Raw genomic sequence first — 24471 nt, 5'->3', positions numbered from 1 at the left:
TAATTACAGTTACAATATCTGCCCTCACACCTCCTCCCATCACCTCTGAACTCCACAAGGGGACTTCCCCTCCAGGCCCTGCCTGCCGGTCCTTGCCTCCCACTTTGTTCCCAGTCCTTCGTGGCACCCACATGCCCCACCAAGTTGGGGGGGTGTCTGAGACACGGTGCCCTTGACCTCCCAAAGGGTCCCACTTTGCTCCTCAGCCTCAGGGCCATAGAGTGAGACAAACAGAGGCTGTGGTCACATGGAAACTGCATCTCCAAGCTGGAGCAATAAAAGCTTGCACACGAATATTTCCATTGAGCATCTGCATCTGATATTTTCCCGGGTTGGCCTTCAACACTACAGGTTTGGGGCCCTGAGCCATCTCAGTTTTGCAGACAAAACAGCAGCCTGGGGAAGTGAAAGAGTTGGCAGCACCAGGACTCTGCCTCCAAGGTGGAGGGGAGGAGGGGAGCTCTAGGCTCCTCCTGGGACAGGCTGAGGAGGGAGGAAGCTGGGGACAGCTCACTGCTGCAGACTCCAGGCTGTGCCCCTGAGCAGCTCCAGGGCTTAAGCTAGCTGGCACATCATGCTCACCCACACACCACCACAATACCTGGTTGGCCTTTGCACACACTGTAGGGCTGGTGTCAGGAGCCCATTTTATGAAAGAGGAGATGGTGACTCCTATGTAAGGACTTGATGGTCACATGGCACATAGGGAGTGGGGTATGGACCCAGGCCAGACCCCACTGCCCACCACTCTGTGCCCTTTCCCACAGGACATCCAGCCTGGCCCCCCTCTCAGAGAGACGTATCTGTCCAGCTGCTCTGGCAAATGGTGTTGCAGCAGACCACATATCCATGGAACAGGGCATGCTGCCATCCTAACAGGGCCAAAGGCCAATAGTAGCTGCAGCGAATAGGAAAGGCACCTAGAGAGGGCCCTTCCTGGGTCCTCAATGCTGTGGTTCTCATCAGCCCCACTGGAGACTTTAGGTGGCTCCAGAAGCAGCTTGGGGAAGCCACAGTGACGGAAGTTCCCTTGTGGTCTCTGGGCCCTGTGACCGTGGGTGGGGGCTGGCCAGGGCTGCGTCTCACCCTAGGCTCTCTGGTTTGCAGTCTGTGTACGAACGCCAAGGAATCGCCGTGATGACGCCCACTGTTCCTGGGAGCCCAAAAGCCCCGTTTCTGGGCATCCCTCGAGGTACGATGCGAAGGCAGAAATCAATAGGTAAGAAGTGTGGCACTCCCCCACAGAAGTTGCCCCTGGGCTTTCAAACACAGCCTTAGGCCCCTCAGGAATTCTGAGCCCTGGGCCTCTCACAGTTGCCTTGGCGTCCCACCCCAGCAAGGCCCTGCCAGCCCACCCACCAGAGGGTGGGAACCTGGCCTTGCCCACTAGGGAGCCATTGGAACATCTGAGTGGCATGAAACTCATCCCCCCTGAAGGACACAAAATCCAGGGTGGCTTCTGTCATCTTGAAGCCCAGTTATCTGTGATAATTCCAGCAGGGTAAAGCGGGAGGGTGGGCGGGGTGGTGCGAGCCAACCCCCCTCCCCCACCCTGCCCTGCTCAGGGTGGGAAGGGTAAGTGGGTTCCCTGCATTCCCCAGCCACCACCAGGCCTGGAGTATGAGCTCAGCAGATGTACTTCCAAGGGTGGTTGGGTCAGGGTCTCGAAATGAAATAATGTACTGTGTGTTGCAGAAAACTGCCTTCCTTTCTTCTTAATGTCACAATTATTCCTATTGACTCTGTTGCAGGCAAAGGTACACTTGACCTTGAGACAAGGTCACACTTGACCCTTTGAGACAGTCCCTTTGTGAGATAATTCAGCATTGCCTTTACTGTGTCAATTCTGGTAGAAGCTAAGGCCCTTGCCCTGTGAGAGTTGTGGAGGCAACCCTGGGACTCTGGTCTGCCCAGCCCACCCCAGGGGCACTGTCCTGTGTGTTCTGGAAATGCCTCTGGGCTGCTGTGCAAAAGCGCAGCGTGCTTGTGAGTCTGAGGTGGATAACTGTAGGCAGTCACTAGGCAGTAAGTGGCCGTGGAGGTGGTGTCTGCTGTGCTTAAAGCTCCCCCTGCACCAGCAAACTCAGGGAAAGCTGCGTATTTGTCTTGCGGTTACTGGTTAATAACAACTGATTTCCTCCTGTCAGACAGCAGAATCTTTCTATCAGGTTAGTGAACCTTACGGTTTGGAATCTGTAATCTGAATGTAACCCAGTTTACTTTATAAGGTGTATTCTTAAATTAGTACTCCTTGGGAACATAATTGCCAGACAGCCAACTCAGAGTGACTGGTCAATGGAGAACACCTTGAACGAGCCATCTTTGCAATGCCAAAATGTCCTCCCACAAGGAGTATGTTAAATTTGGAATACCCTTATCGAATGGAAGTTTTCATTGGAATAAATTATTGTAGTTTGTCCTAGGACTTTTTTTCATTTCAAGTAATTTATTTTGCTACCTCTTTGAAAACCTGCATGCTCCCAACATGAAATCCCTGTGCCATGCGTCTGTCGGTGTGTGTGCGTGTCTCGCTTCCCTTCTCCAAGTGCTCCTGTTGACGTGTCTGTGTCTTCAGCTGTTGAACAGTCTGTAAAGTCACACCTAGGCAACACACCCAGAGAACCCTCAGGCCACGCTGCTGGCTGTCGTAGGACCTCAGCCGCATCCCCACACATTCAACATCCACGTATTTTCATTAGGTCAACTCATACTTTGTGCCAGGTCAGCCACACTTGGACCCTGGTTAGTTGCGATTATGGTGGTCCGCTGGGCTCTCAGCCCCTGCTCCAGAGGGTCTTGGCAGGACCACTTTCAGGACTGCCGCTGGGACCCAGAAGGGGCTCACTGAGGCCTGGCTCAGGATCCTATTCCTGGCTCAGTCCAGGACTTTAAAGGAACCTGGGCTCCCTCCCCTCAGGGGCAGGCTCTAGAGCCCACATGGCCCCTCCTCTGAGCTGCAATTCCCCAGCCATCCATCTCTCTGAAGGTCCAGAGAGCTCGAGGAAACATAGAACCCTTAGTGGGGCCCAGTGAAGTCAGGCAATGAATGGATTCACATGACCCTGGAAGAAAAGCACCTCCTCCCAGCACGCACAGAGCCAACTGTGGGCAGATGGCTTCGCTCAGGGTGGCAGAGGCCTCCCTGTACATCTGGGCAGCCGTGGGGCTCAAGTGCCATCTGGACGGTGGACTGCACACCATCCTTGCCACATAAACACAGCAATACCTGCAACCCTTTGCTCTCATTTCAGATGCACAGGTGACAGCCTTAGACCCCTGCCCTAAAAACACCCCCAGGAGCCCTTACCATGCCTGAAGGGGCATGGTGGAAGGATACCTCCTGGTCTAGCCAACCCCGCCCCAAGCACAATGCCACAATGCCAGCACAAGCACACGTGCGCGCACACACACACGCACAAGCAGCCCCAAGGCGAGCTGCCCACTTGGCCTGCAGACTGGCACACGGCTCAGCGTCAGGGGCCCTCCTGCCCTGGCCTCACACAGCTCCCCTGCTGCAGCCTGTGCCTGGAGGCCCCACAGCAGCAGCGTACTCACAGCATCCCCAGTGCCTTTCTGTTCTTCCCTTTCTTGTCCTTTGGCTCACAACGGGCCATGTGACTAACCACTCGGCATCGTGGCTTGTGCTGTGTTTCCTGAACACCGGGTTCATCATCTGAATTTGTGAGTTTGTGGAGATGTAGCGTATCGCACGTTCCTAGGAACTTAGGCTTTGTTGCTATTGTGACTTAAAGCTAAACCTGTTTTCTGCTTGTAGGAATAACAGAGGAAGAGCGGCAGTTTCTGGCTCCTCCAATGCTGAAGTTCACCAGAAGCCTGTCCATGCCGGACACCTCTGAGGACATCCCCCCTCCACCGCAGTCTGTGCCCCCGTCCCCACCACCACCTTCCCCAACCACTTACAACTGCCCCAAGTCCCCAACTCCAAGAGTCTACGGGACGATTAAGCCTGCGTTCAATCAGAATTCTGCTGCCAAGGTGTCCCCCGCCACCAGGTCCGACACCGTGGCCACCATGATGAGGGAGAAGGGGATGTACTTCAGGAGAGAGCTGGACCGCTACTCCCTGGACTCTGAAGACCTCTACAGTCGGAATGCCGGCCCGCAAGCCAACTTCCGCAACAAGAGAGGCCAGATGCCCGAAAACCCATACTCAGAGGTGGGGAAGATCGCCAGCAAAGCCGTCTACGTCCCCGCCAAGCCCGCCAGGCGGAAGGGGATGCTGGTGAAGCAGTCCAACGTGGAGGACAGCCCCGAGAAGACGTGCTCCATCCCTATCCCGACCATCATCGTGAAGGAGCCGTCCACCAGCAGCAGCGGCAAGAGCAGCCAGGGCAGCAGCATGGAGATCGACCCCCAGGCCCCAGAGCCACCGAGCCAGCTGCGGCCTGACGAAAGCCTGACCGTCAGCAGCCCCTTCGCCGCCGCCATCGCCGGAGCCGTCCGCGACCGTGAGAAGCGGCTGGAAGCCAGGAGGAACTCCCCGGCCTTCCTCTCCACAGACCTGGGGGATGAGGATGTGGGCCTGGGGCCACCCGCCCCCAGGACGCGGCCCTCCATGTTCCCCGAGGAGGGGGATTTTGCTGACGAGGACAGCGCTGAGCAGCTGTCATCCCCCATGCCGAGTGCCACGCCCAGGGAGCCCGAAAACCATTTCGTGGGTGGCGCCGAGGCCAGTGCTCAGGGTGAGGCTGGGAGGCCGCTGAATTCCACGTCCAAAGCCCAGGGGCCCGAGAGCAGCCCAGCAGTGCCCTCCGCGAGCAGCGGCACAGCCGGCCCCGGGAATTATGTCCACCCACTCACAGGGCGGCTGCTTGATCCCAGCTCCCCGCTGGCCCTGGCACTCTCCGCAAGGGACCGAGCCATGAAGGAGTCTCAGCAGGGACCCAAAGGGGAGGCCCCCAAGGCCGACCTCAACAAACCTCTTTACATTGATACCAAAATGCGGCCCAGCCTGGATGCCGGCTTCCCTACGGTCACCAGGCAGAACACCCGGGGACCCCTGAGGCGGCAGGAGACGGAGAACAAGTACGAGACCGACCTGGGCCGAGACCGGAAAGGCGATGACAAGAAGAACATGCTGATCGACATCATGGACACGTCCCAGCAGAAGTCGGCTGGCCTGCTGATGGTGCACACCGTGGACGCCACTAAGCTGGACAACGCCCTGCAGGAAGAGGGCGAGAAGGCAGAGGTGGAGATGAAGCCAGACAGCTCGCCGTCCGAGGTGCCAGAAGGTGTTTCCGAAACCGAAGGTGCTTTACAGATCTCCGCTGCCCCCGAGCCCACCACCGTGCCCGGCAGAACCATCGTCGCGGTGGGCTCCATGGAAGAGGCGGTGATTTTGCCATTCCGCATCCCTCCTCCCCCTCTGGCATCCGTGGACTTGGATGAGGATTTTATTTTTACAGAGCCATTGCCTCCTCCCCTGGAATTTGCAAATAGTTTTGATATCCCCGATGACCGGGCAGCTTCTGTCCCGGCTCTCTCAGACTTAGTGAAGCAGAAGAAAAGCGACACCCCTCAGTCCCCTTCGTTGAACTCCAGCCAACCAACCAACTCTGCAGACAGCAAGAAGCCAGCCAGTCTTTCAAACTGTCTGCCTGCCTCATTCCTGCCACCCCCTGAAAGCTTTGACGCCGTCGCCGACTCTGGGATCGAGGAGGTGGACAGCCGGAGTAGCAGCGACCACCACCTCGAGACGACCAGCACTATCTCCACCGTGTCTAGCATCTCCACCCTGTCTTCCGAAGGTGGGGAGAATGTGGACACCTGCACAGTCTATGCAGATGGGCAAGCATTTATGGTTGACAAACCCCCAGTACCTCCTAAGCCAAAAATGAAGCCCATCATTCACAAAAGCAATGCACTTTATCAAGACGCGCTCGTGGAAGAGGATGTAGATAGCTTTGTTATCCCCCCGCCCGCTCCCCCGCCCCCGCCGGGCAGTGCCCAGCCTGGGATGGCCAAGGTTCTCCAGCCAAGGACCTCCAAGTTGTGGGGCGACGTCACAGAGATCAAAAGCCCGATTCTCTCAGGCCCAAAGGCAAACGTTATTAGTGAATTGAACTCTATCCTACAGCAAATGAACCGAGAGAAATCGGCAAAGCCGGGGGAAGGACTGGATTCACCGATGGGAGCCAAGTCCGCCAGCCTCGCTCCAAGGTAAGTCCGCGGTTGGTGCACATGCACACCACTCTGCGTGCACTGTCCCTGCTGACCAGGAAAGGCCCTCGGGTAGCAGCCCCAGCGGACACGAAGAGGGGAATTCGTAAAGCCTGTGTGGGCCACGTCTGTTAATGCAGTAACACTTCTTTTTCTCATGCTCCTGGACTCCGGGACAGCCGAGTAATGATCACAGCCATCCTGGTGGGACACAGCACTCCTTCATAAAGACTCGTAATGAAATGAGGTTGCTGGAAGCCCTCCTCACCTTGGCTTCCAAAGAGAAGCTCCACTCTCTCTTCTGTGCCCTCCAGATCTCTGCCAGGACCACCTAGAAGGCCGTTTAGAGCCTCGCCAAAGCCCAAACCAAGCTTCGAGTTGGTTGCAGGAGACTAGCTGCCCCAAGAGGGCAGCGAGTGGGTGGGCAGCGGGTGCAGGTGTCTGAATACACGTGTGGGTTCTTCTTCCCCTCCCATCACTACCAGGTTTGCGGGCTAGGGAGGCACAGGGTCATGGCTGTACTGGTGAACTCTAAGTGCAGTACATTCTTCCCTGCCAGCCCATCCTGTCCCAGGGGCAGAAGCCTCTAGCTGTGTCCATGTCAGCCCTTCACAGTATTGTGCAGGGTTTACATAATTTCCATTGGAACTGAACGTAGAATAAGTCAGGAGTCATTTCTAGACGCAACCAGAGGGCTCTATCTGAGGCTGTCTGGAAGGAGCCTATATTTGATCATTCTTGCACTGCTATAAAGAAATACCTGAGACTGGGTAATTTATAAAAAAATGAGGTTTAATTGGCTCGAGTTCTGCAGGCTATATGGGAAGCATGATGTTGGCTTCTGGAGAAGCCTCAAGAAACTTTCAGTGATCACCAAAGGGGGAGCAAGAGGGAGTCGGGGGAGGTACCACAGTCTATTTAAACAACCTGATCTCATGAGAGCTCACTATGTACAGTAGCCAGGGGAGATGGTGCTAAACCGTTCATGAGAACTCCCCCACCATGATCTGATCACCTCCCACCAGGCACCTCCTCCAACACTGGAGACTACAATTTCACATATGAGATTTGGGTGGGAACACAGATCCAAACCGTATCAGGGCTCAGCAGTCTGTGGCTTTGGGGAGCCCCATTGGCTCCCGTGATGGCTTATGGTTCTTGGTTCTCCTTCCCTGTGGTGTGCACCATTTTGCTGTTCCCCAGGTGGCAGCATCTTCAGTCTCTCCCACTGATATTTGATCTTGGGTTTCATCATTTTGACTAATGAAGCCTCTCTCCATACCCCTGCTGGGCAGGCATTTGATTTAAGCCACTCAGTGCATTAATCAGTGACATCACATACAGCTGGGGCTCAAGATGCAGCCTGAGAGCCCCAATTTTCCCAGTTATTTTTCAGTGTGGATGTAAATAAATGACTCGGATGTCATCTATTACTCTAAAGGAGTATCGATAGGCTGGCATTGGTACAGAGAAGCACAGTTACACTGCGGACATTCAGACAGTGCCTCCAGTCAAGGAGAAAGTCTAAGAATTATGTACGTATACACCTACAAGTACACTCAACAGCCTCCAGGAATTTTGAGAAAGGGTGTTGCTTTGCCGCTCAGGCTGGAGTGCTGTGACGTGATCACGGCTCATTGCAGCCTTGCAGCCTAGACCTCCTGGGCTTAAGCAATCCTCACACCTCACCTAGCCTCCTGAGTAGCTAGGACAATAGACGCATGCCACCACACCCAGCTATTTTTTTTTTTTTTTTTTGTAGAGATGAGGTCTCACCATGTGTCCCAGGCTGGTCTCGAACTCCTGGGCTCAAACGAACCACTCGCCTCAGCCTCCCAAAGTGCTGGGATTGCAGGCATGAGTCACTGCACTGGGCCAAAAATCTGAAAAACTGACTAGTTTAACCCTTCCCCATTACATACTAATGTGGCTCTTCCGTCATTACTCTATGTGGAAGCAATAATTAAAGAGGCCTTATCTTAGTGTTTCACATTTTTACAAAACACTTTCTCATGGGTGGGTAATTTTTATGACAACTGGGGAGCAGGTATGAGTCACACCCATTTTTCAGAGGATAAGCGGCTTGTCCACATACACAGCCAGCAGGAGGCAGAGCTGGGACACAGGCTGGGGTTTCCTGACTCTCACTTCCCCTTGTAAGCAATGTCTGCAGTAAGGAAGGAGCTGGAAGGGAATGGCTCTAGGGCTGGAGGAAGGAATCCACTGTTCAGGTCAGCAGGGCATCCTGCACCAAGCTGTGCTCCCCTGAGCACTCCACTCGGGGAGTCCAGGGACCCCGTCCATGGAGACCTCTCCCTGAGTGGCAGCTGGACAGCTCATCCCCTCTACTCGTCTTCAGGCTGGGCCAGCTCCTGGGGTGCCCACAGGGGAGTGGGACCCCAACTTGCAGCGTCTCTAGGGTTTCTCTGCCCTGCATTTCTCCAGGGGGACCCTGAGAGGGGGCTGGCTCAAAGCAGACTTCATAGGGCAGAATCCTGCTGTACTCTGAAGGAGAGCAGCTGCATACCACCGCCGACCCACGCGTGAGTGCCAAGAACGGCCGCCTCCCAGCTGTCCTGTTATTTATAGCCCGGCTCTCTTACAGTAAGAACAGGAGCCCACACCTATGACACAAAGCATTCACCAAACGCCAGGCACTATATTCCACGGCACCCCTGAGCCAGGGCCTGTAATTTTTCCCACTGTGCAAACAAGGAAGCCGAAGGCAGGGCGGTGAAGCTACTGAGCCGAGGCTACTTCACAGGAAGACGCGGAACTAGACCTCCAACCCATGGAGCTGGCTCAGGGTTTGACTCCTGACCTTGTGGGAGCCAGGGACTGCCTTGGAAGGAATGACCAACTGGCAAACCGAACACCTGCAAGGCTGAGACTGCCGCAGGCGGGGCTGCTCTCAGGCCTCTGACTGTCCTTAGGCCAAGCTCTTTGGTCAGCAAGAGGCTAACAGCAGGCTTAGTCACTAGGAGGTCACCCTGCGGCCGATAACAGCAGGCTTAGTCACTAGGGGTTCACTGGCACTGCCAAGCTCCCAGAGGCCATGTCTGTTCCCTTCTTGCTCCCGGCCAAGGGTTACACTTTACACTCAGAGTTGGACTAGAAACAGGATGGCCTGAGGCCAGAGGACAAAGATGAAGAGCATTCACTGTAGGCACTAAACTAGGCTCAATCCTCTCCCTCGCCCTTGCTTCTCAGATCTAATAACCTCACCAGGCTGAGCACTTGGAACAAAGCCCCCATGGAGGTGCGCCACGGCCACGGGACACACTGACAAGGACAAGTGGGGGGCAGTCAGAACCACCACTGGGGGGGGGGGGCCCAGGACAGAGTTGCCAGGGCAACAAAGCTGTCCCCCTTGCCGTGAGGGCTGTCTCCTCTCAGCCACAGACCTATCTCTGAGCATGTCTCCTTTGCTGGGCGTGGCCTTCATTGATGGGCCCTAGGCATTTGATCATCTGAGGATCAGAGGGAGCCTTAAGAACTCTCACCTGAGTTCACTGCCTGGGCGACTCACCACCACCTTTAAATGCATCTAAAAATTAAGAGCTGTGAATGGCCCTGGGCAAAATGAGGTACGAAATTGGATGAAGGGAATTCCTACTGAGGAAAAAGAAGTGAGTTTTTCTAGGGAAAACTGAAAACCAGCCATGCTTTTTGAAATGACAGATAAGCAGTGGTGTAAAAATCCCATTTCCATAGAAACAAGTTTTGACTGCCTAAGAAAGGGACAATTTTTAGAGCTGTTCCTCAAATGTTCATTCATGAAATGGGCAGAAACCTCAGCTGAACTTGACCCTTTTAAAGTTCCTCTCATCCTTGGATTCTTCCTTTCTTTTCACTTCTTGCAAGAATCCAGGATGGGATCAAAGGAAGCAGCTGAAGATTAAACAACTAGATCCTTGTTTTCCTTGGGTATGTTTGATTTAACTTTAGCCGTGAATGAGTCTCTGCTGCTCAAAGCTCTTCCCTGAAATCAAGGATGACATGGAATTTGCAGGCGTCTTAATTACAAATACGCCGACGAAAGGAAGATGATGAAGTAGTTCTCTTTAGTACATAATGTTAAAAGAGAAAAAAGTACATCATATTAGAGGCATCTCCCAGGGTGATCTGAAAACACCCTGCCAAGAATGGAGGCGTCAGTTCTAAGAAAAGTGTTCCAGGACCACCTGGCCTGATTATTCCAGGAGGTAGTCTCATCTTTGATCTCAAACTGGATCAAAGTGAAGGAAACTGGTTTGGGGAAGGAAGAGTGAGTGTGTCTCTGTGAAGAGTCAGTGGTCCCTCCTCAGCAGAATGCCAAGACAACAGCTGCCAGCCCAGAGGCCTGACAGTGCTGCACGCTGGGGGTCCCAGCACAGGAGCCTGGGGCTGCAAAAGCTCAGAGCCGGAAGCTCCCCAGGTGCAGGCCTAGGAGACTGGCTGGACACTCAGACTTGGAATCATGGCCCAGCCCCACCGTCTCCTGAATTCACCAGTCAGGAGTTCACTGAGCTACTTTCTATAAGCCTAGTGCCAGGCTGAGGCTAGAGAGTAACGAGGAATACACCAACAAGGATGCCTGGACCCTCAGAATGGGGCAGCAATTCCGTCACTAATCATTCACTCAACAAAGTTAGGGATTGCCTTTATGTGCCAGGCGCCATGCTGTGCCCAGGATTTATCACTGAACAAGAAAACATTCCAGATGCCCCTCCCTTTGGGGAGCTCAAATTCTCGAGGGGAGAAATGGACAACAAATAATAAGACAAACCCAAACTGTGACAAATGCCACAAAGGAGCCACAACATGCTAATAGGTTAGTGACCAGTGCAGAAAGGGGCTGTGATGCACCAGCAGGTAAAAATAACCACGTGCAGAAGAGAGCCACGGGACACCAGCAGGTTAACCCTGACCACATGCAGAAAGGGCGGACTAGGATGCCCTAGCAGGTTACAGTGAGCATGTGCAGAAAGGGACTGACACTCTGCAAGAAAATGACATTTGAATGACCAGAAATTTAAAAAGGAGCCAACCTTGCAGAAAACCAGGAGTGGAGCATCCCAGGCATGGGACAGAGCGTACAAGGCCCTGAGGCCAGAAAGTGCCTTCTGTGCTCATGAAACCATGGCCAGATGAGGAGGGCTGGGCAGGGCCAGGTCACAAGGGGCTTGCAGGTAATGGGCATGAGCTGAATGGAGTTCCAGATATGGCTGCCTTCAGAGGGCTTCAGCAAAGTCTTGGCATGACCAGACTTTGTTTCCTGAAGATGGCCCAGGCAGCTGTGTGATCAGGTGAATGCACTGGTGGCACAGGGAGGCTGCTGTGGGAGTGTAGGGCCTGCACTCTGGAGACAAGCAGGGAGACTCAAGGGTTAAGTGCCTAAGGAACCCAGGAGAACACAGCAGCTTGCCTGACTTATATGCTTTGACCCAAAACAAACTTGCTATGACCCAGGAGCCCCAGGTGTCATGTGCCCTCCAGCTTTATTGAGAGATATTGACACATACCAGGCGCCGATAGTAAAGCCAGATAAATCTGATGTTCTTTACCATCGCTTCCATGGCAGAGGTCAGCTTCACATTTGCTCTGTATGTGGGGGCAACAGAGCAGTGAGTATGTGCTTGTGGGGGTCCCCCATGGCTTCTGTTAGGGTGCATGGCCTATAAGAGTTCCCCAGAGTCCCCTCTAGGTCGCCAGCCCTTTGCAGTGGGTGGGGTCCAGAAGGGACCTCGAGATTGGCCTTCGCTTCCCCATGGGATGGATGGGCTTCAGGGAGATTTGTCCTGTGAAACTCCAGGTCCCAGAGGCCTCTGAGGGAGTTCAGGCTACCTGGGATGTGAGCTCAGGCGAGTTTTCCTCCCAAGGCCCCTGCACCTGCTGCCTCACGGTACCTGCCTCCCCTTCCCAAGGCCTCCAGTCCCTACTGGGCTCTCTGCAGTATTATCCTGACAGCCTCTTGATTTTCAAATAACTTTGGGTTGTTAAAAAGTTATCTCTGCCCAGCTGGTCCCAGAGCACAGACTGCTTCAAAACTGACTTGGTACTAGAAGCTGCCTCACGGTGTTTTCAGCATCTCAGGACCACTAGGTGGTTTGAGGGTTTCCAGGCCCTGATGGAAAAGTGAATGTGACATCAGTGAATGCGACTGTGGGTGGCTGGGAGCACTAGTCAGGATGTGCGTCCATCGGGGCTGGTACTTGCGGGCGTTGGGCAAGGATGAATGGGAGTGCCTCGTCCTTGCCCATCAACAGGCGAATCTCAAGTCAGAGTCTTCCTCCCCATTTTGGACATGAGGCCCTTTTGGCAAAAGCATATCACAGGGTTAATCTCTCTTCCCAAGAGCTGGGCACCTTCTTGATCTTAGCTGCGAACCTCCTGGCCTGAAGACCTGGATTCCTGGTGGAACTGCCGCGGAGCCTCAGGCTGCCTGCCCCGCTCCCAGGTCTGGCTCTGTAACTCGGTCAAGTCACTTAACTTTCTGATCTGGGAAAAGGATATATTATCCATCAACACTTCAGTCAACAATTATTTATCACACCCCTGTTCTGGGCCAGACCTCGAGGACTAAAACTAGACCAGGACCCCCTCATGGCACTCAGAGCTGGGGGTGAGGCGGAGCCCTGGCAGCTGCTGAGACACACAACATAACACATGGCACAGCTGAGCAGTGTGGGCTCCAGTCCCCACATCCAGGCCTCGGGGAAGCTAGGTAAGGACTTGCTGCCTCCGGTTCTATCTTTTCAATGCCCTGCTTATCAGGAGGCTGTAAAGATGGAAAAAATAAGAAAGCAGTTTGGAAATAAGTGCTATTTTCATGCAAGATGGGGGCTCATCACTAAAATGCAGAGGCGTGCGGTGTGCTGGAGAGAACATATGTTGACAGGCTCCAAGTCCAGCCTCAGTGCTGGCCAGGCCCAGCAGGCCCTTGACAGGCGGCTCATGGGAGGGACAGAACCAGCATGCCTAATCAGCATCACTGACCAGCCCCTGGCGCATGTTCAGCTACAGTTAAATAGCAGATTACTCTAGCTATGCCAGAGGCTGATGCAGGAGGATCACTTGAGGAGGTTGAGGCTGCAGTGAGCTATGATTGCTGCATGACCCAGTCTCCAAAAAAAAAAAGCCAAATTGAATTTGTAAACAGTAAAAAAGCCACTTGCTTCTTTACTTACCTCACCCCAATTAACTTGTACTGACTGATGAAATAAGAGCACCTCTCTGAGTGCCTCAATTACCTTGATTTTTTTTAATTCTCACATTTCTACATGAATGTGATTTAAAAGGCAGGGTAGACAGTGGTGACCTGGTGGGGAGTTGGGTGAGTATGTATATGTGTCTGTGTTCTAAATCAGGGCAGCAGATTCCTGTGTGTTCCGACTGGGAACCCAGCGGTTGCTTAGCAACGTAACCATCTGTGCAACCGGGAAGATCCAGTGAATATCATCAATGTGATTAACCAAGAGAGTCAAGCTGCTGAGGAGGGCAGGGTGGGCAGCCCAGGGTGGCCTTCACCCTGCGTCTCACACTCGCAGGCGGTTACTTTCTATAGCGATGTTGGGCAGGACACTGGCAGGCCCCAAGCACGTGACGCCCATGTGATTAACGGCTGGGCTGTCATCTCATGATGTAGACTTGAAGCAAAGCACTTGTCCTGTTGGGGTGCCCTCCCCCACCAGGAATGTTCGTTTATCCTCCCTAAGCCACAGGAAAGACGGTTCAGGCACCTGAGGTAGGAAATTGGCAATAAGCTGCTTCTCAGTGGGCTTCAGGCAGAGGCGAACTTCACTCCAATGCTACTATTTTCTTTCTTTTTTCCTGGTTATTTTTCTTCTTTACAAGTGGTTACATTATCCCAAGCCAAAGAAGGAGAAGACAAGCTTGTGAGTTTCCCACGCTCCCTATGAAAGTGATGCCATATTGATGTTTCAGCTCTGGGCAGGCTGTGGCAGGCCAAAGGGACTACCACGGATGGGCTGTCAGCCAGGGTCTGCCCCACTGCCTTCATTTCATCTGTCGAAAGCAGCTTTTTTCTGTTTCTTCCTTTCTTGTTCATTAATTTTTGCAGTGTTGTCTCAAGTCATTCCATTTGTCATTTTCATTTGCTCCCATGACCGGTGTTAACAGAAGAGGGTCGTGCTGAACAGAAGTAAGTGCCACCTGCTATGCTGCTGCGTGACCCCGTGTGTGCCACTCTCGCGCTCCCGCTGCCCACCGAGGTGTTTGCAGAGCCTCCTCTTCGCTTCCTAACCACACACACAGCTGCCTGCAGAGCCTTTCCTTACAAAAACCAAAATCAATCCCAACTACCTGGGAACAGCTGGGTATTTTCCCAGTGAGGGCGGCACTGGGGCAACCCTCTGGGCCAGAGATACCCGTGGTGAATACTGCCCAGGCGTGAGGTAGGTGCTCTCACTCTGGGGCTCACTTGCCTCTGCTTCACAGGCCTGGTGAGCACCAAGGCCAGGCACCAGTCATGCTGCCACGGTGGAGCTGCCCAGAGTCAGGGCTGCAGGCACAGTCACCATGTAGTCAGCTTTAGCAAAAGCACATGGAGACCAGAACTTTACCCCAGCTACCCCTCCTCCTCTAGTCCTCTGTGGGCATATGTCTTCTTGTAAGATGTTTTCCCATTTTATAGGAAACATTCCCTGTGCCCCAAGGTCCTTGGCCCTAATTAACACCCCAAATCACCTCTGAATGCAGTGGCTTTCAACTTACCCATTATTTGATTTCAATCATCTTGGCTTGTTTTATCAACGTGGACAAATAAGCCTTCCCCAAAACCTGTGCTCTTGTGACTCTGGAATAAACACAGAAGAACAGGCCACAGCACCCCCAGTTTTAAGTTGGAACTGGAGCTGGTCTTTCGACCTTCTTTGAGGACCAGAGAAGGGGGGGGTTGCAGGTTTTTTCGTGTATCCTATGTCCATAGGCCACCTCTCTCTTGAGATACTAGAGGGTGCTGGCCCCTCTCCCCTGCTGTGAAGCCCCACTGGGCTCTGATTTGATTTCGGGCTTTTTGGGGTTTTTTTTATTGTTGTTGTTGTTGTTTTTGAGAAGAAGTCTAGCTCAGTCGCCCAGGCTGGAGTGCAGTGGCATGATCTCAGCTCACTGCAACCTCCGCCTCCTGGGTTCAAGCAATTCTCCTGCCTCAGCCTCCCAGTAGCTGGGATTACAGGCGCCCACGACCACACTCAGCTAATTTTTTTTTTTTTTAATTTTTAGTAGAGATGGGGTTTCACCATATTGGCCAGGCTGGTCTCGAACCCCTGACCTCAAATGATTCACCCACCTAGGCCTCCCAAAGTGCTGGGATTACAGGCGTGAGCCACCGTGTGCAGCCTCTGATTTCTTGATTGTGAGTAACTGGGCCCAGAAACAGTGGAGGAATCCTCAGAGTCTCACCTGCCTTGTGCCTGTTGGTGTGAGCAGTATAACCAATGACCAGCAAGCCACCATTGAGGGTGGGGGCAGGTTCTAGATGGGGATGCCTGGTTTGTAACATCTCCCACTCAGGGGCACCCAGCCCTCTGGAAAATAGCACGTGAACACCCTATGGGTGGATGGGGTCCCTGGCCCAGCAGTGCACCCACCAGCCCCTGCAAACACTTCTCACAGTAGGATTGAAGCCTCAGTCCACAGCACAGGCCCCTTTCAGATTTGCCCCTCCTTTCTCACTATGGATTAGTCCACACTTTAAGCAACAGTGACTAACATCAAGTAGGAAACTGACCCACAGCTTAGGGGAACCTAGGTAACTGATGGTTGGTTTCACCCAAATATACATCCATGGTAAAGAAAGAGAAAAGAAAAAAACGGAGAGAGACAGACTAGACCAGCAGCGGGGCCCGTCTCCAGGTCACTCCCTTTGCTTTTAGCTCCTGGAGGGTTCTGGGCCATTAGCTTTGTGCATACCCTGGAATGAAAACCAAGGCCTAACCAAATGGCCTCTAAGGTTCAGGGTCTCTCAGTGTCTGGGGAGTTTGTTAATTGCAGACACCTGGTCCCCATGCACAGCACTCCTGCTTCCACAGGTTTGAGACGAGCTCAGGAGTCCTCACGGCCCACCAGTGTCCCAGGTGGTTTCTATGAAGGGTCTGTGGGCTCCTCTTTGGGAAGTGCTGCTCTAACTGGTCAGCCATTGAGCTCCAAAGACAGCCCCAGTGCAAGTCGATGAACTGGCCCCCAGCAGACGGGCAGGGGCTTCAGTCTTGCCCTCCAGGGAGTCTCCCCACACGGCAGCATCTCTACTGTTTGCAGCTCTCCCCCTCTTGCCCATGACCCTTTCACTGAGACACTGCAGCCCACCACCATTCACGGTCATGATGTCACACCAGTGCACTCCTCATGCTCTCCAGAGCCCCTCCACCCAGGGTAACCCACCACATAGGAGGGAGAGGAGCCCACTTCATGTGGGAAGATGTGGAGACAGGAGAAAAGTGCACCCAAGCTGGCATCTGGCAGAGCCAGGGCTCCAGCAGACATCTCTCAAGTCCAGGTCTTGAAGAGAGAGCCATGGTAGGATGGATCTTTTCAGAAGCGGTGGGTGGGCCGTTCACATCCACGTGAATGGGCCCAAAAGGCAGGAGACCCACACCCCTCCTCCCCTCCCCAGTGGCTGTGGCTTTCCTAGGGACAATAGGATGAATGGGCTTTCAGTGTGGGGACAGCAAAACATGCACTAGGGCCCAGAGTGGCAGTTCTCTTGGTGTGGAGAGTGCCTGCCACAGGCCTTGGCCAGAGCCCGTGAGGGAGTGGTGTGTGAAAGGCCACCTCCACGTGGGTAAGCGTGAGGACTTGGACTTCTCTGGCACTGAGATGGGACCTCCTGCCTGTGGGAGTCATCTGGCCACCACCCTGGGGCCAGTAAAGGTTGGAGCTAGAAGGGTCATCCTCCCTGACTTGAGCTCTGAGGGCTTTGCCTGCCCAGCCAGAGCGGCAAGGCACAGGGGACCCTCGGGGACGCCCATGGCCACCCTGGGGAAGACAGGGCTCCTCGCGCGTTCTGCTTTTCAGTAAGGCCCGTGTGTCCTACCAGTGAGCCTCTCACATGAAAGGGGCTAAAAATAACACAGGGTACCCCAGCTCCTTCTGCAACAAAACTGTCCACTGGGTGGGCGCTGGACAGTGCTGCCTCAGGAAGGTGAGCGCAGCCCACACTGGCCACACAAGCCACGCCCTGCTGTCTGGGTTTCCGGGTGATCTCAAACCCTGAGTGCCCTGCGTAGCTACAGGGGTTCCAGTTACTGAAAGGGGCCACCTGGGAAGGATCCTGCCCTGCTCTTGTCCATTTACCCAAAAAGCCTAAGGCTGCCAGGCGGCTGAGGGGCCTGTCCTCCAGGTGTGCTCCCTCCCACCTGCTGAAGCTGAGGCGCTGGAGATGTTGCCTGGCACGTTCTACCCAGGTGACAGGACCCCACTCTGTCCCTGTCTCCATGCCCTCTTCAAGGGACCCCTTCCAAGTGCCTCAGTGGCCACCCTCCTGAGGGTCCCCCGGCCCTGCCCCCCAGCACAGGCAGGTCCCCCAGCCCCTCTGTCCCAGTTCAGGTGAGTGGGCTGACGTGGTGTGCTCCCCCCAGCACAGGCAGGTCCCCCAGCCCCTCTGTCCCAGTTCAGGTGAGTGGGCTGACGTGGTGTGCTCCCCCCAGCACAGGCAGGTCCCCCAGCCCCTCTGTCCCAGTTCAGGTGAGTGGGCTGACGTGGTGTGCTCTGGTGTCTCCAACTTTGCTCTGGCCCCTTTCTCCCCCTCCCCGACCCTGGCATGGCAAATCATTCGTTCACTGCCAGTGGATCTGCCACTAGACACTCTGGCATGGTTTGGGCGTCTCCCTCGCCTTCCTTGGTGATCTGCAGCCAGCTGCCCTGACTTGGTGACCTGCCTTGTGATGGTTTTCTCTGTGTTGCTGTTTCAGAAGCCCGGAGATCATGAGCACCATCTCAGGTACACGGAGCACGACGGTCACCTTCACTGTTCGCCCCGGCACCTCCCAGCCCATCACCCTGCAGAGCCGGCCCCCCGACTATGAAAGCAGGACCTCAGGAACAAGACGTGCCCCAAGCCCTGTGGTCTCACCAACAGAGATGAACAAAGAGACCCTGCCCGCCCCCCTGTCTGCTGCCACCGCCTCTCCTTCTCCCGCTCTCTCAGATGTCTTTAGCCTTCCAAGCCAGCCCCCTTCTGGGGATCTATTTGGCTTGAACCCAGCGGGACGCAGTAGGTCGCCATCCCCCTCGATACTGCAACAGCCAATCTCAAATAAGCCTTTTACAACTAAACCTGTCCACCTGTGGACTAAACCAGATGTGGCCGATTGGCTGGAAAGTCTAAACTTAGGTGAACATAAAGAGGCCTTCATGGACAATGAGATCGATGGCAGTCACTTACCAAACCTGCAGAAGGAGGACCTCATCGATCTTGGGGTAACTCGAGTCGGGCACAGAATGAACATAGAAAGGGCTTTGAAACAGCTGCTGGACAGATAAGGACGGCTGCTCTCCACCTCGCAGACTGCTCTTGTTATAAGTAGAGATGGGCTCGTGCTGAAACATCTGAATGCCAAGCGAAGTCTGTGAGCATCAACCCCACTCCATGGGTTTGTCTCCTGGTACCCAAAGAAATACTGAGTTGTGTCCACAACATGGCTGGGTCTTCAGACCCCTGGCTCACCATGTGGGTGTCTTGGGCAGTTTCTATCACACATGGGACAAGGGGAGGGAGTTTTTCTAACATGGAAAAAGATTCCCAGCCTGCCGCCCAGCATGCAGGTGGCCTCGCTTTGCCGGGTCCGAGAGGCTCCCCGTCAATTTTGCACGGGATCCTAGCTCTTGTAGGCAGACACCAGTGCACTCTAGATACCTCCTGAGACCTCCGTCCTCTGCTTTCCGGGCAGCTCTCACCACCCCAGGCCCCGGCATGAGGCCTTTCCTCAGTCCTGTGGCCTCTCGGAGGACACCTGATGCTCATCTGCCCCTCTTTCTCCTGCACTTGGCTTGCAGTGAGATGCTCCCAGATGCATTTGTCCAGTGCCCCATCATGGGCCTGAAAGGCAGAGAAACTTTTTCCTACACAGATTCTTTTCCCCATCTCCTCCTGTGGTTTGCATCCATGGCTCTTTGGCCATGAGGTTCCTGGCAGTGCTGGGAGTTTGGATGGGATCGTGCCCAGCTTTGCTTAGCTTTCTTTATTTCTGCAAATCTGTTAGCATAATTCCAAGGTGGCCAAGCAGATGTCACATGGAGTTAGTCAAAGCACAAAGTCACGATTCCACAATGGAGGGGAGACCTGGCCAAGGGAGCCAGCCAGCGTGCAGCTGCCCAAGCTCCAGGTCTCCAGGACAAGAGCAGTTGTCTGCCACGAGCACCCATCCAGGATGGAGAATAAGGGCTTCTCTGCCTCTCAGAATTCTTTTTAATTGAAGATGTCTTGAGCTCTGCAAAGATCAGAGCAGGTGAGCATCCACTTTGACATGAAGGACAAGAAGACGCATGGCTCATGGCGGGCACATGCGGCTGCCAGTGAGACAGCGTCTCCTCTGGGAGCTGGGCGGGCACAGCATCCTCAGTTCTGTGCCCAGCCAAGGGTGAGCATCTCTGCTGAGACAGTCCTTTTGCTCTCGGAGGCCAGGGAAGATGGTACTTAGAGGCTTTTCCCCTATTGCTCTGGGTGTCTAGGAATCCCACCAGCTTGTCTTAACAGTACAACAGCTTCTTTGAGGACCCAGTGGGTATGGAGTATAGACAGAACCCAGGGTTGAGAACAGAAGGTGGGCGGCAGGATCAGAGTGAAAGCAGAGGCGTGAGGAGAGGAAAGCAGGGAGGTCTCCTGGGCTGCCAGGTCAGCCTCTCTGGCAAGGCTTTCTTGAGCCCCGCCCCTTTCTTTCCCCGGAGTCCCTCCACCCCATAACAATACCTCGAATTTCCAAAAGAGGTCACCAGATGCACATGGGCCGCAAAACACACAGTCAGGCTTCCAGCACATTCTCCCCCATTTGGAGGATACTCGAATGTCAGGTTTTTGGTTTTATTATGATTTCAGAACTAGCTCAGCCCATCTCTAATTATAAAACATGTTTTTTTTTTCCTTTTTTTCTTGATTAGGTCTGGAACAGCTCTAGAATGAACACATAAAATTTAGCAATTTAAAATCTTTCTTTACTGCAAGTTTAAATAGTTGTACAGATAGTTTATAAGCACAATATTTTAAGAAAAAAAAGTGGCTGGTCTACTAGGCAGCCTTTGTGCCACTTCAGTGCTAGAAAGTTAAAGAAAAAAAAAACTTTTGTGATTTAATAATACTATTTCTGTGGAATAATTATAAAAGTATGACCTTTTTAAATCAACCTTATTTGGATGCATCTGAACCAGCAGAGCTGTGTTATATTTTCTATCTTTGCTAGAACTTCGTCATTGAAGGACAATTTCTTCAAAGTGGTTACAATTCATAATGCAGCAGTTTCTCCAAAAACAAAAACAAAACACACACCACACACACGCGCTTTTCCAGTCACACACCCCTGATGTTGGAACCAAGTTTTTGGACCTTCTGGTCCAAAACCTTTTGCAGGTCAATCTTTGTATTTGAAATGATCCAATCCAACTTGAAGTCAATTGAATATTAAGGCGCTTTACTTCCGTGTGCTTTCAGTTTTTCCATCATGAGATGAATGAGCATTACTCTAGATAAATTTCAAGACAGGATACTACAGGTGGCCTGCTGAGGCTGCCCCATATTTTAGAAAATGTAAAAACGGTGGTTTGGCCATTAATTTGTCTTCCATTTGATGATACCGCAAAATTCCATGAGTCCATTCCTTTGGCATGGCGCTTTCCCTGGGCCTACAGTTGGTATTACCTCTGTGCTCAGTGCCAGGCAAAACACTAGCTCAAAGGAGAGTCAAGGAAACCGCTGGCAGATGACAACCAGTCGAAACTCGTGACTTCGGTTTGTTGAACTTTGGCAGCCAGTTGGTGAGGGCCAGATGTTATTCCCTTTCTTAAAGATACTCCAAGCCACATGCCACTAACCACAAGCAAGCTGGCTGCAAGACTAAAGAGCTGATAACATAGTTTATTTTTACACTGTCTTATTATAGAGAAGTAATAGACCTATCAGAACCTGCACTGACCAACAAATAAACACATGTTGCCAAGATGAATCGGTCTCTATCTCTATCTGCTTATTTTGGTACTGAAAGCAATAGTTCCTCATTCAAATCACCACCCACTGTTCTCCCCCTTTGGGACATGTTAGGACGAGGCCCTATTCCATGCTCCTCTTTAATGGTGGAACAAATGTTAAACTGCTCATCTAAAGATCATGTTGATATTATTCCAGGTTTTAAGATCAACTTTTGTTACATACTGTAATTTAAATAAACTGCATTTACATGCCTAGTTTCTGTAATATTGTGTATACAAAACCCAAATCTCTCAAAATGTAAATTATGTATACCTGCCAAGATACCTTTTCCAGGGTGTCTGCGCACATTTTAAGTTAATTCACATAATATAAAAATTACTCAATGTGACTGTTGATTTGCTGAACTTTACATATCACAAAGTGAATTATTTGTGATACTTTAGTTAATAAAATGGTAAATTTTTTTCTCAGTTATTGAACAAGCAAGCATTATCCAGTTGATCTGGCAATGACTTTTTGTGTGTGGGCCACAATATTGATTTTCCCATTAACAATTTTTTTTTGTTTTTTAAATACTAATATGTTTCACACTATAGTTTGTGTAACACGTGTTCGCATTATCTATGTTGCTGTTACTTTTGTGCTTTTATTCTTTTTAGACTTTATAAAAAAAAAAAAAAAAAGCTCCTGTAATTTGCACTTTCTCCCAATCCTTAAATCTCTTGTATGGCAACCAAAATTACTGTAAAAAAATAAATATACTATTGCACTAAGGTTGTGGTTCTGATTGCAAACAAACAGTGAACACTGTCTGAATTAAACAAAAAGCTGCCCGACTTGCAATCTAATGTAGATTATCTCAAGCATTGTGGCCAGCTCTGCCTCTCTAAAACTGACCAGAAAAATCTCTCTCATCGAGTAAACAGGCTCCTGTCACTGAGCTAATCTGCCTTGGTTCCATTTCCTTATTCTCAATTTATCAATGGATACGTGCATGTTATTTCAGAATTATGCAAAACGTCAAAATCTGCTTCTGTGACCGCTGCTATAGGCGTGGAGCTGAGGCTCGGCTTCTCCTTTTGTTCTGGGTGGAAGCAGTGGTGCCGCGGAGAGCCAGCCAGATCCGGACCCTTCCCTTAGGGTCCAGTCTCCCCACACCCCAGCAGGGTGTCTTCTAGCCATAAGGCCAAGGGAGTGGCAGAACTGGGCCGCCTCTCTGGTTGACAAGCAAACCACATGCTAAGGCTTGGAGCAAGAGAGAATTTGTGTCTACTGGCAAAGAACTAAGCCAGGAAGACATGGGCCATCCCTCCGCTTTAGGGAAGCATATTTTAAACCTAAACGTTGAACTTCTTCTTTGGCCTCACCAGTGAAAACTTGTTGTCTTTAGTTCCTAAAGTTTCTTCTACTTTGGCACATTCCCCAGTTGAGCAGCAGCCTCTATGCTTCCATGTTCAGGAAAAATTCCAGTCCTCATATCTTTTGTAGTTCACCCTCAAGCTCTCCCGCTTCACCATCCAATAGTTTCTCCCAAACCTTGGCACCCCCCTAGACTTTGCTTCCAATGGTTTCTTCCAGACCACTTTTCCTAGATGAATATATTCGTTTACCTTACTAGGAAAATTATTGGAAGATTTTTTCTTTTACTTGAAATTGGAGGCATTTTACTAACTGGCGAACTGGAATGTGTTTCTGTATTTGTAGACAACCATGTACCCATGCAAGTAGGTGAACATTCCACAGTGGCTGGGTGACCACAGCAGCTGCATGCAGACAGGACTGCCCGTGCTTTGTGGGGAATCAGAGAATTTCCAAACTTGTTTCTCAGACTTCCGCAGATCTCATCACTTTGATTTCTAATCCATGCTGTATTGGTGATTTTGTTTATCGTTCCTGTAACTTGTTCTACATTCCACAGTCTTTACCGTTTTATGTTCAAAATTACAACAATCCCTGTCCATTGATTCCACTCTGGAACTCTTTGTTCATGCCAATTTTGAAATTTTAATACGAGCCTTCAAATAAACACAGAAAAGAAAAAAAAAGGAAAAAAATAAAGTGTGTGCCTTGGGTGTTTTGAACCTGATCTGCATAAAACCATATTGTATTCAAATGCTGTATCTTTCATGAAAGGATAAATATATCTTCAATGTATTAATGTAGCTGATAAAATAGTTATAGTGCCTTGTTTTCTGAACTGAGAAGCCCATATCAATGCACAACGTAAAGAAAGGACGGTTCGAGCTATGAAATGTTGAGGACACCTACACGTGATTCTGGAGCCTTTCTCATCATAAGACTGTGGAAAATACACAGTCGTTTAAGTTAAAAATAAAAAGTAAATTGAAATAAGATTGTGTTATCAATTAATTTTCCATTAAAAGTGCTCTCTACTGTATCATTTTCAGTATTTTCATTTAATTAAAATACAAAATGTGTTTGAGGATTTTCATGGAAAGGAGAAAAGTTTAACCACAGGAGCCCTGGGCTCTCTGACCTACTCCCCTTGTGCTGTGCCGCCCCCCGGTGGTACTCATTGGTAATGCTTAACGAAGCCATCAATATCAATCATTTCGACGTTTTGTTATAAATATACACAAATTCATTTTTAGTGATTGAGGCCACTCATTGCAGGAAAACTGTTTCCATTTTTCACAAGTGAAAGTGGCAACATGTGTGTTTTTCTTTCCACAAAAAAACGATGTGAGAAGTACATCAGCGTAATTCTTGTCTCAATGCTGTCATGCTCCATTTGCTTTAAGTGCGAAGCTTCCCTGAGCAGCCTCTGCCTTTCTAGAGGATGAGCCTGGGGTGTAGTGAGCATATTAGGGCTGCCATCTGCCTGTGGGACCAGAATAGCCACAGCAATAGTGAGCGTTTGTGGGATTCCGGACAGATGGGAGCGGCAGCAGCCCCATCTTCTCGGGGGCCCCCCTGCAAACAGGCCGCAGAAGTTCTGGAGGCAGAGCACTGCCACAGGCTGTCCTGCCACACACATCTCTCCAGGGAGTGAGGAGCTACTCAGATCCAGAACTCCCCACTGTGCCTGCTCAGCTCACAGACTATTATCGGTGTGGCTATTTACCAGCCAGAAGAGTCCACTGGAATTCAGATTGTGTAGTTTCAGGCAACAATGCAGCCAATAATCCAAGA

At 51.6% G+C, this 24471-nt stretch overlaps 1 protein-coding gene across 8 annotated transcripts in view; it reads left to right on the top strand.

Annotated features, from left to right (window-relative positions):
• SHANK2 (SH3 and multiple ankyrin repeat domains 2) overlaps window positions 1-23670 on the top strand; it is a 695443-nt gene extending 671773 nt beyond the window's left edge. For 3 of the 8 annotated variants that reach the window (XM_016921475.4, XM_054662502.2, XM_054662504.2), the window contains exons 21-24: window positions 1108-1219; window positions 2148-2168; window positions 3776-6182; window positions 18092-23670. In XM_016921475.4, coding sequence (XP_016776964.2) covers window positions 1108-1219; window positions 2148-2168; window positions 3776-6182; window positions 18092-18662 — 3111 coding nt within the window. In that variant the 3' untranslated portion in view covers window positions 18663-23670. The remainder of the gene's footprint in view (window positions 1-1107; window positions 1220-2147; window positions 2169-3775; window positions 6183-18091) is intronic. The other 5 variants (XM_054662508.2, XM_054662509.2, XM_054662506.2 and 2 more) reach the window with 4 other exon arrangements.
• The last annotated feature ends 801 nt before the right edge of the window (window positions 23671-24471 follow it).

Source organism: Pan troglodytes, chromosome 9, assembly GCF_028858775.2.
Source record: "Pan troglodytes isolate AG18354 chromosome 9, NHGRI_mPanTro3-v2.0_pri, whole genome shotgun sequence".
Taxonomy (NCBI): Eukaryota; Metazoa; Chordata; class Mammalia; order Primates; family Hominidae; genus Pan; species Pan troglodytes.
The sequence above is the reverse complement of the archived record's forward strand: the minus strand, read 5'-3'. Positions and strand labels throughout refer to the sequence as shown.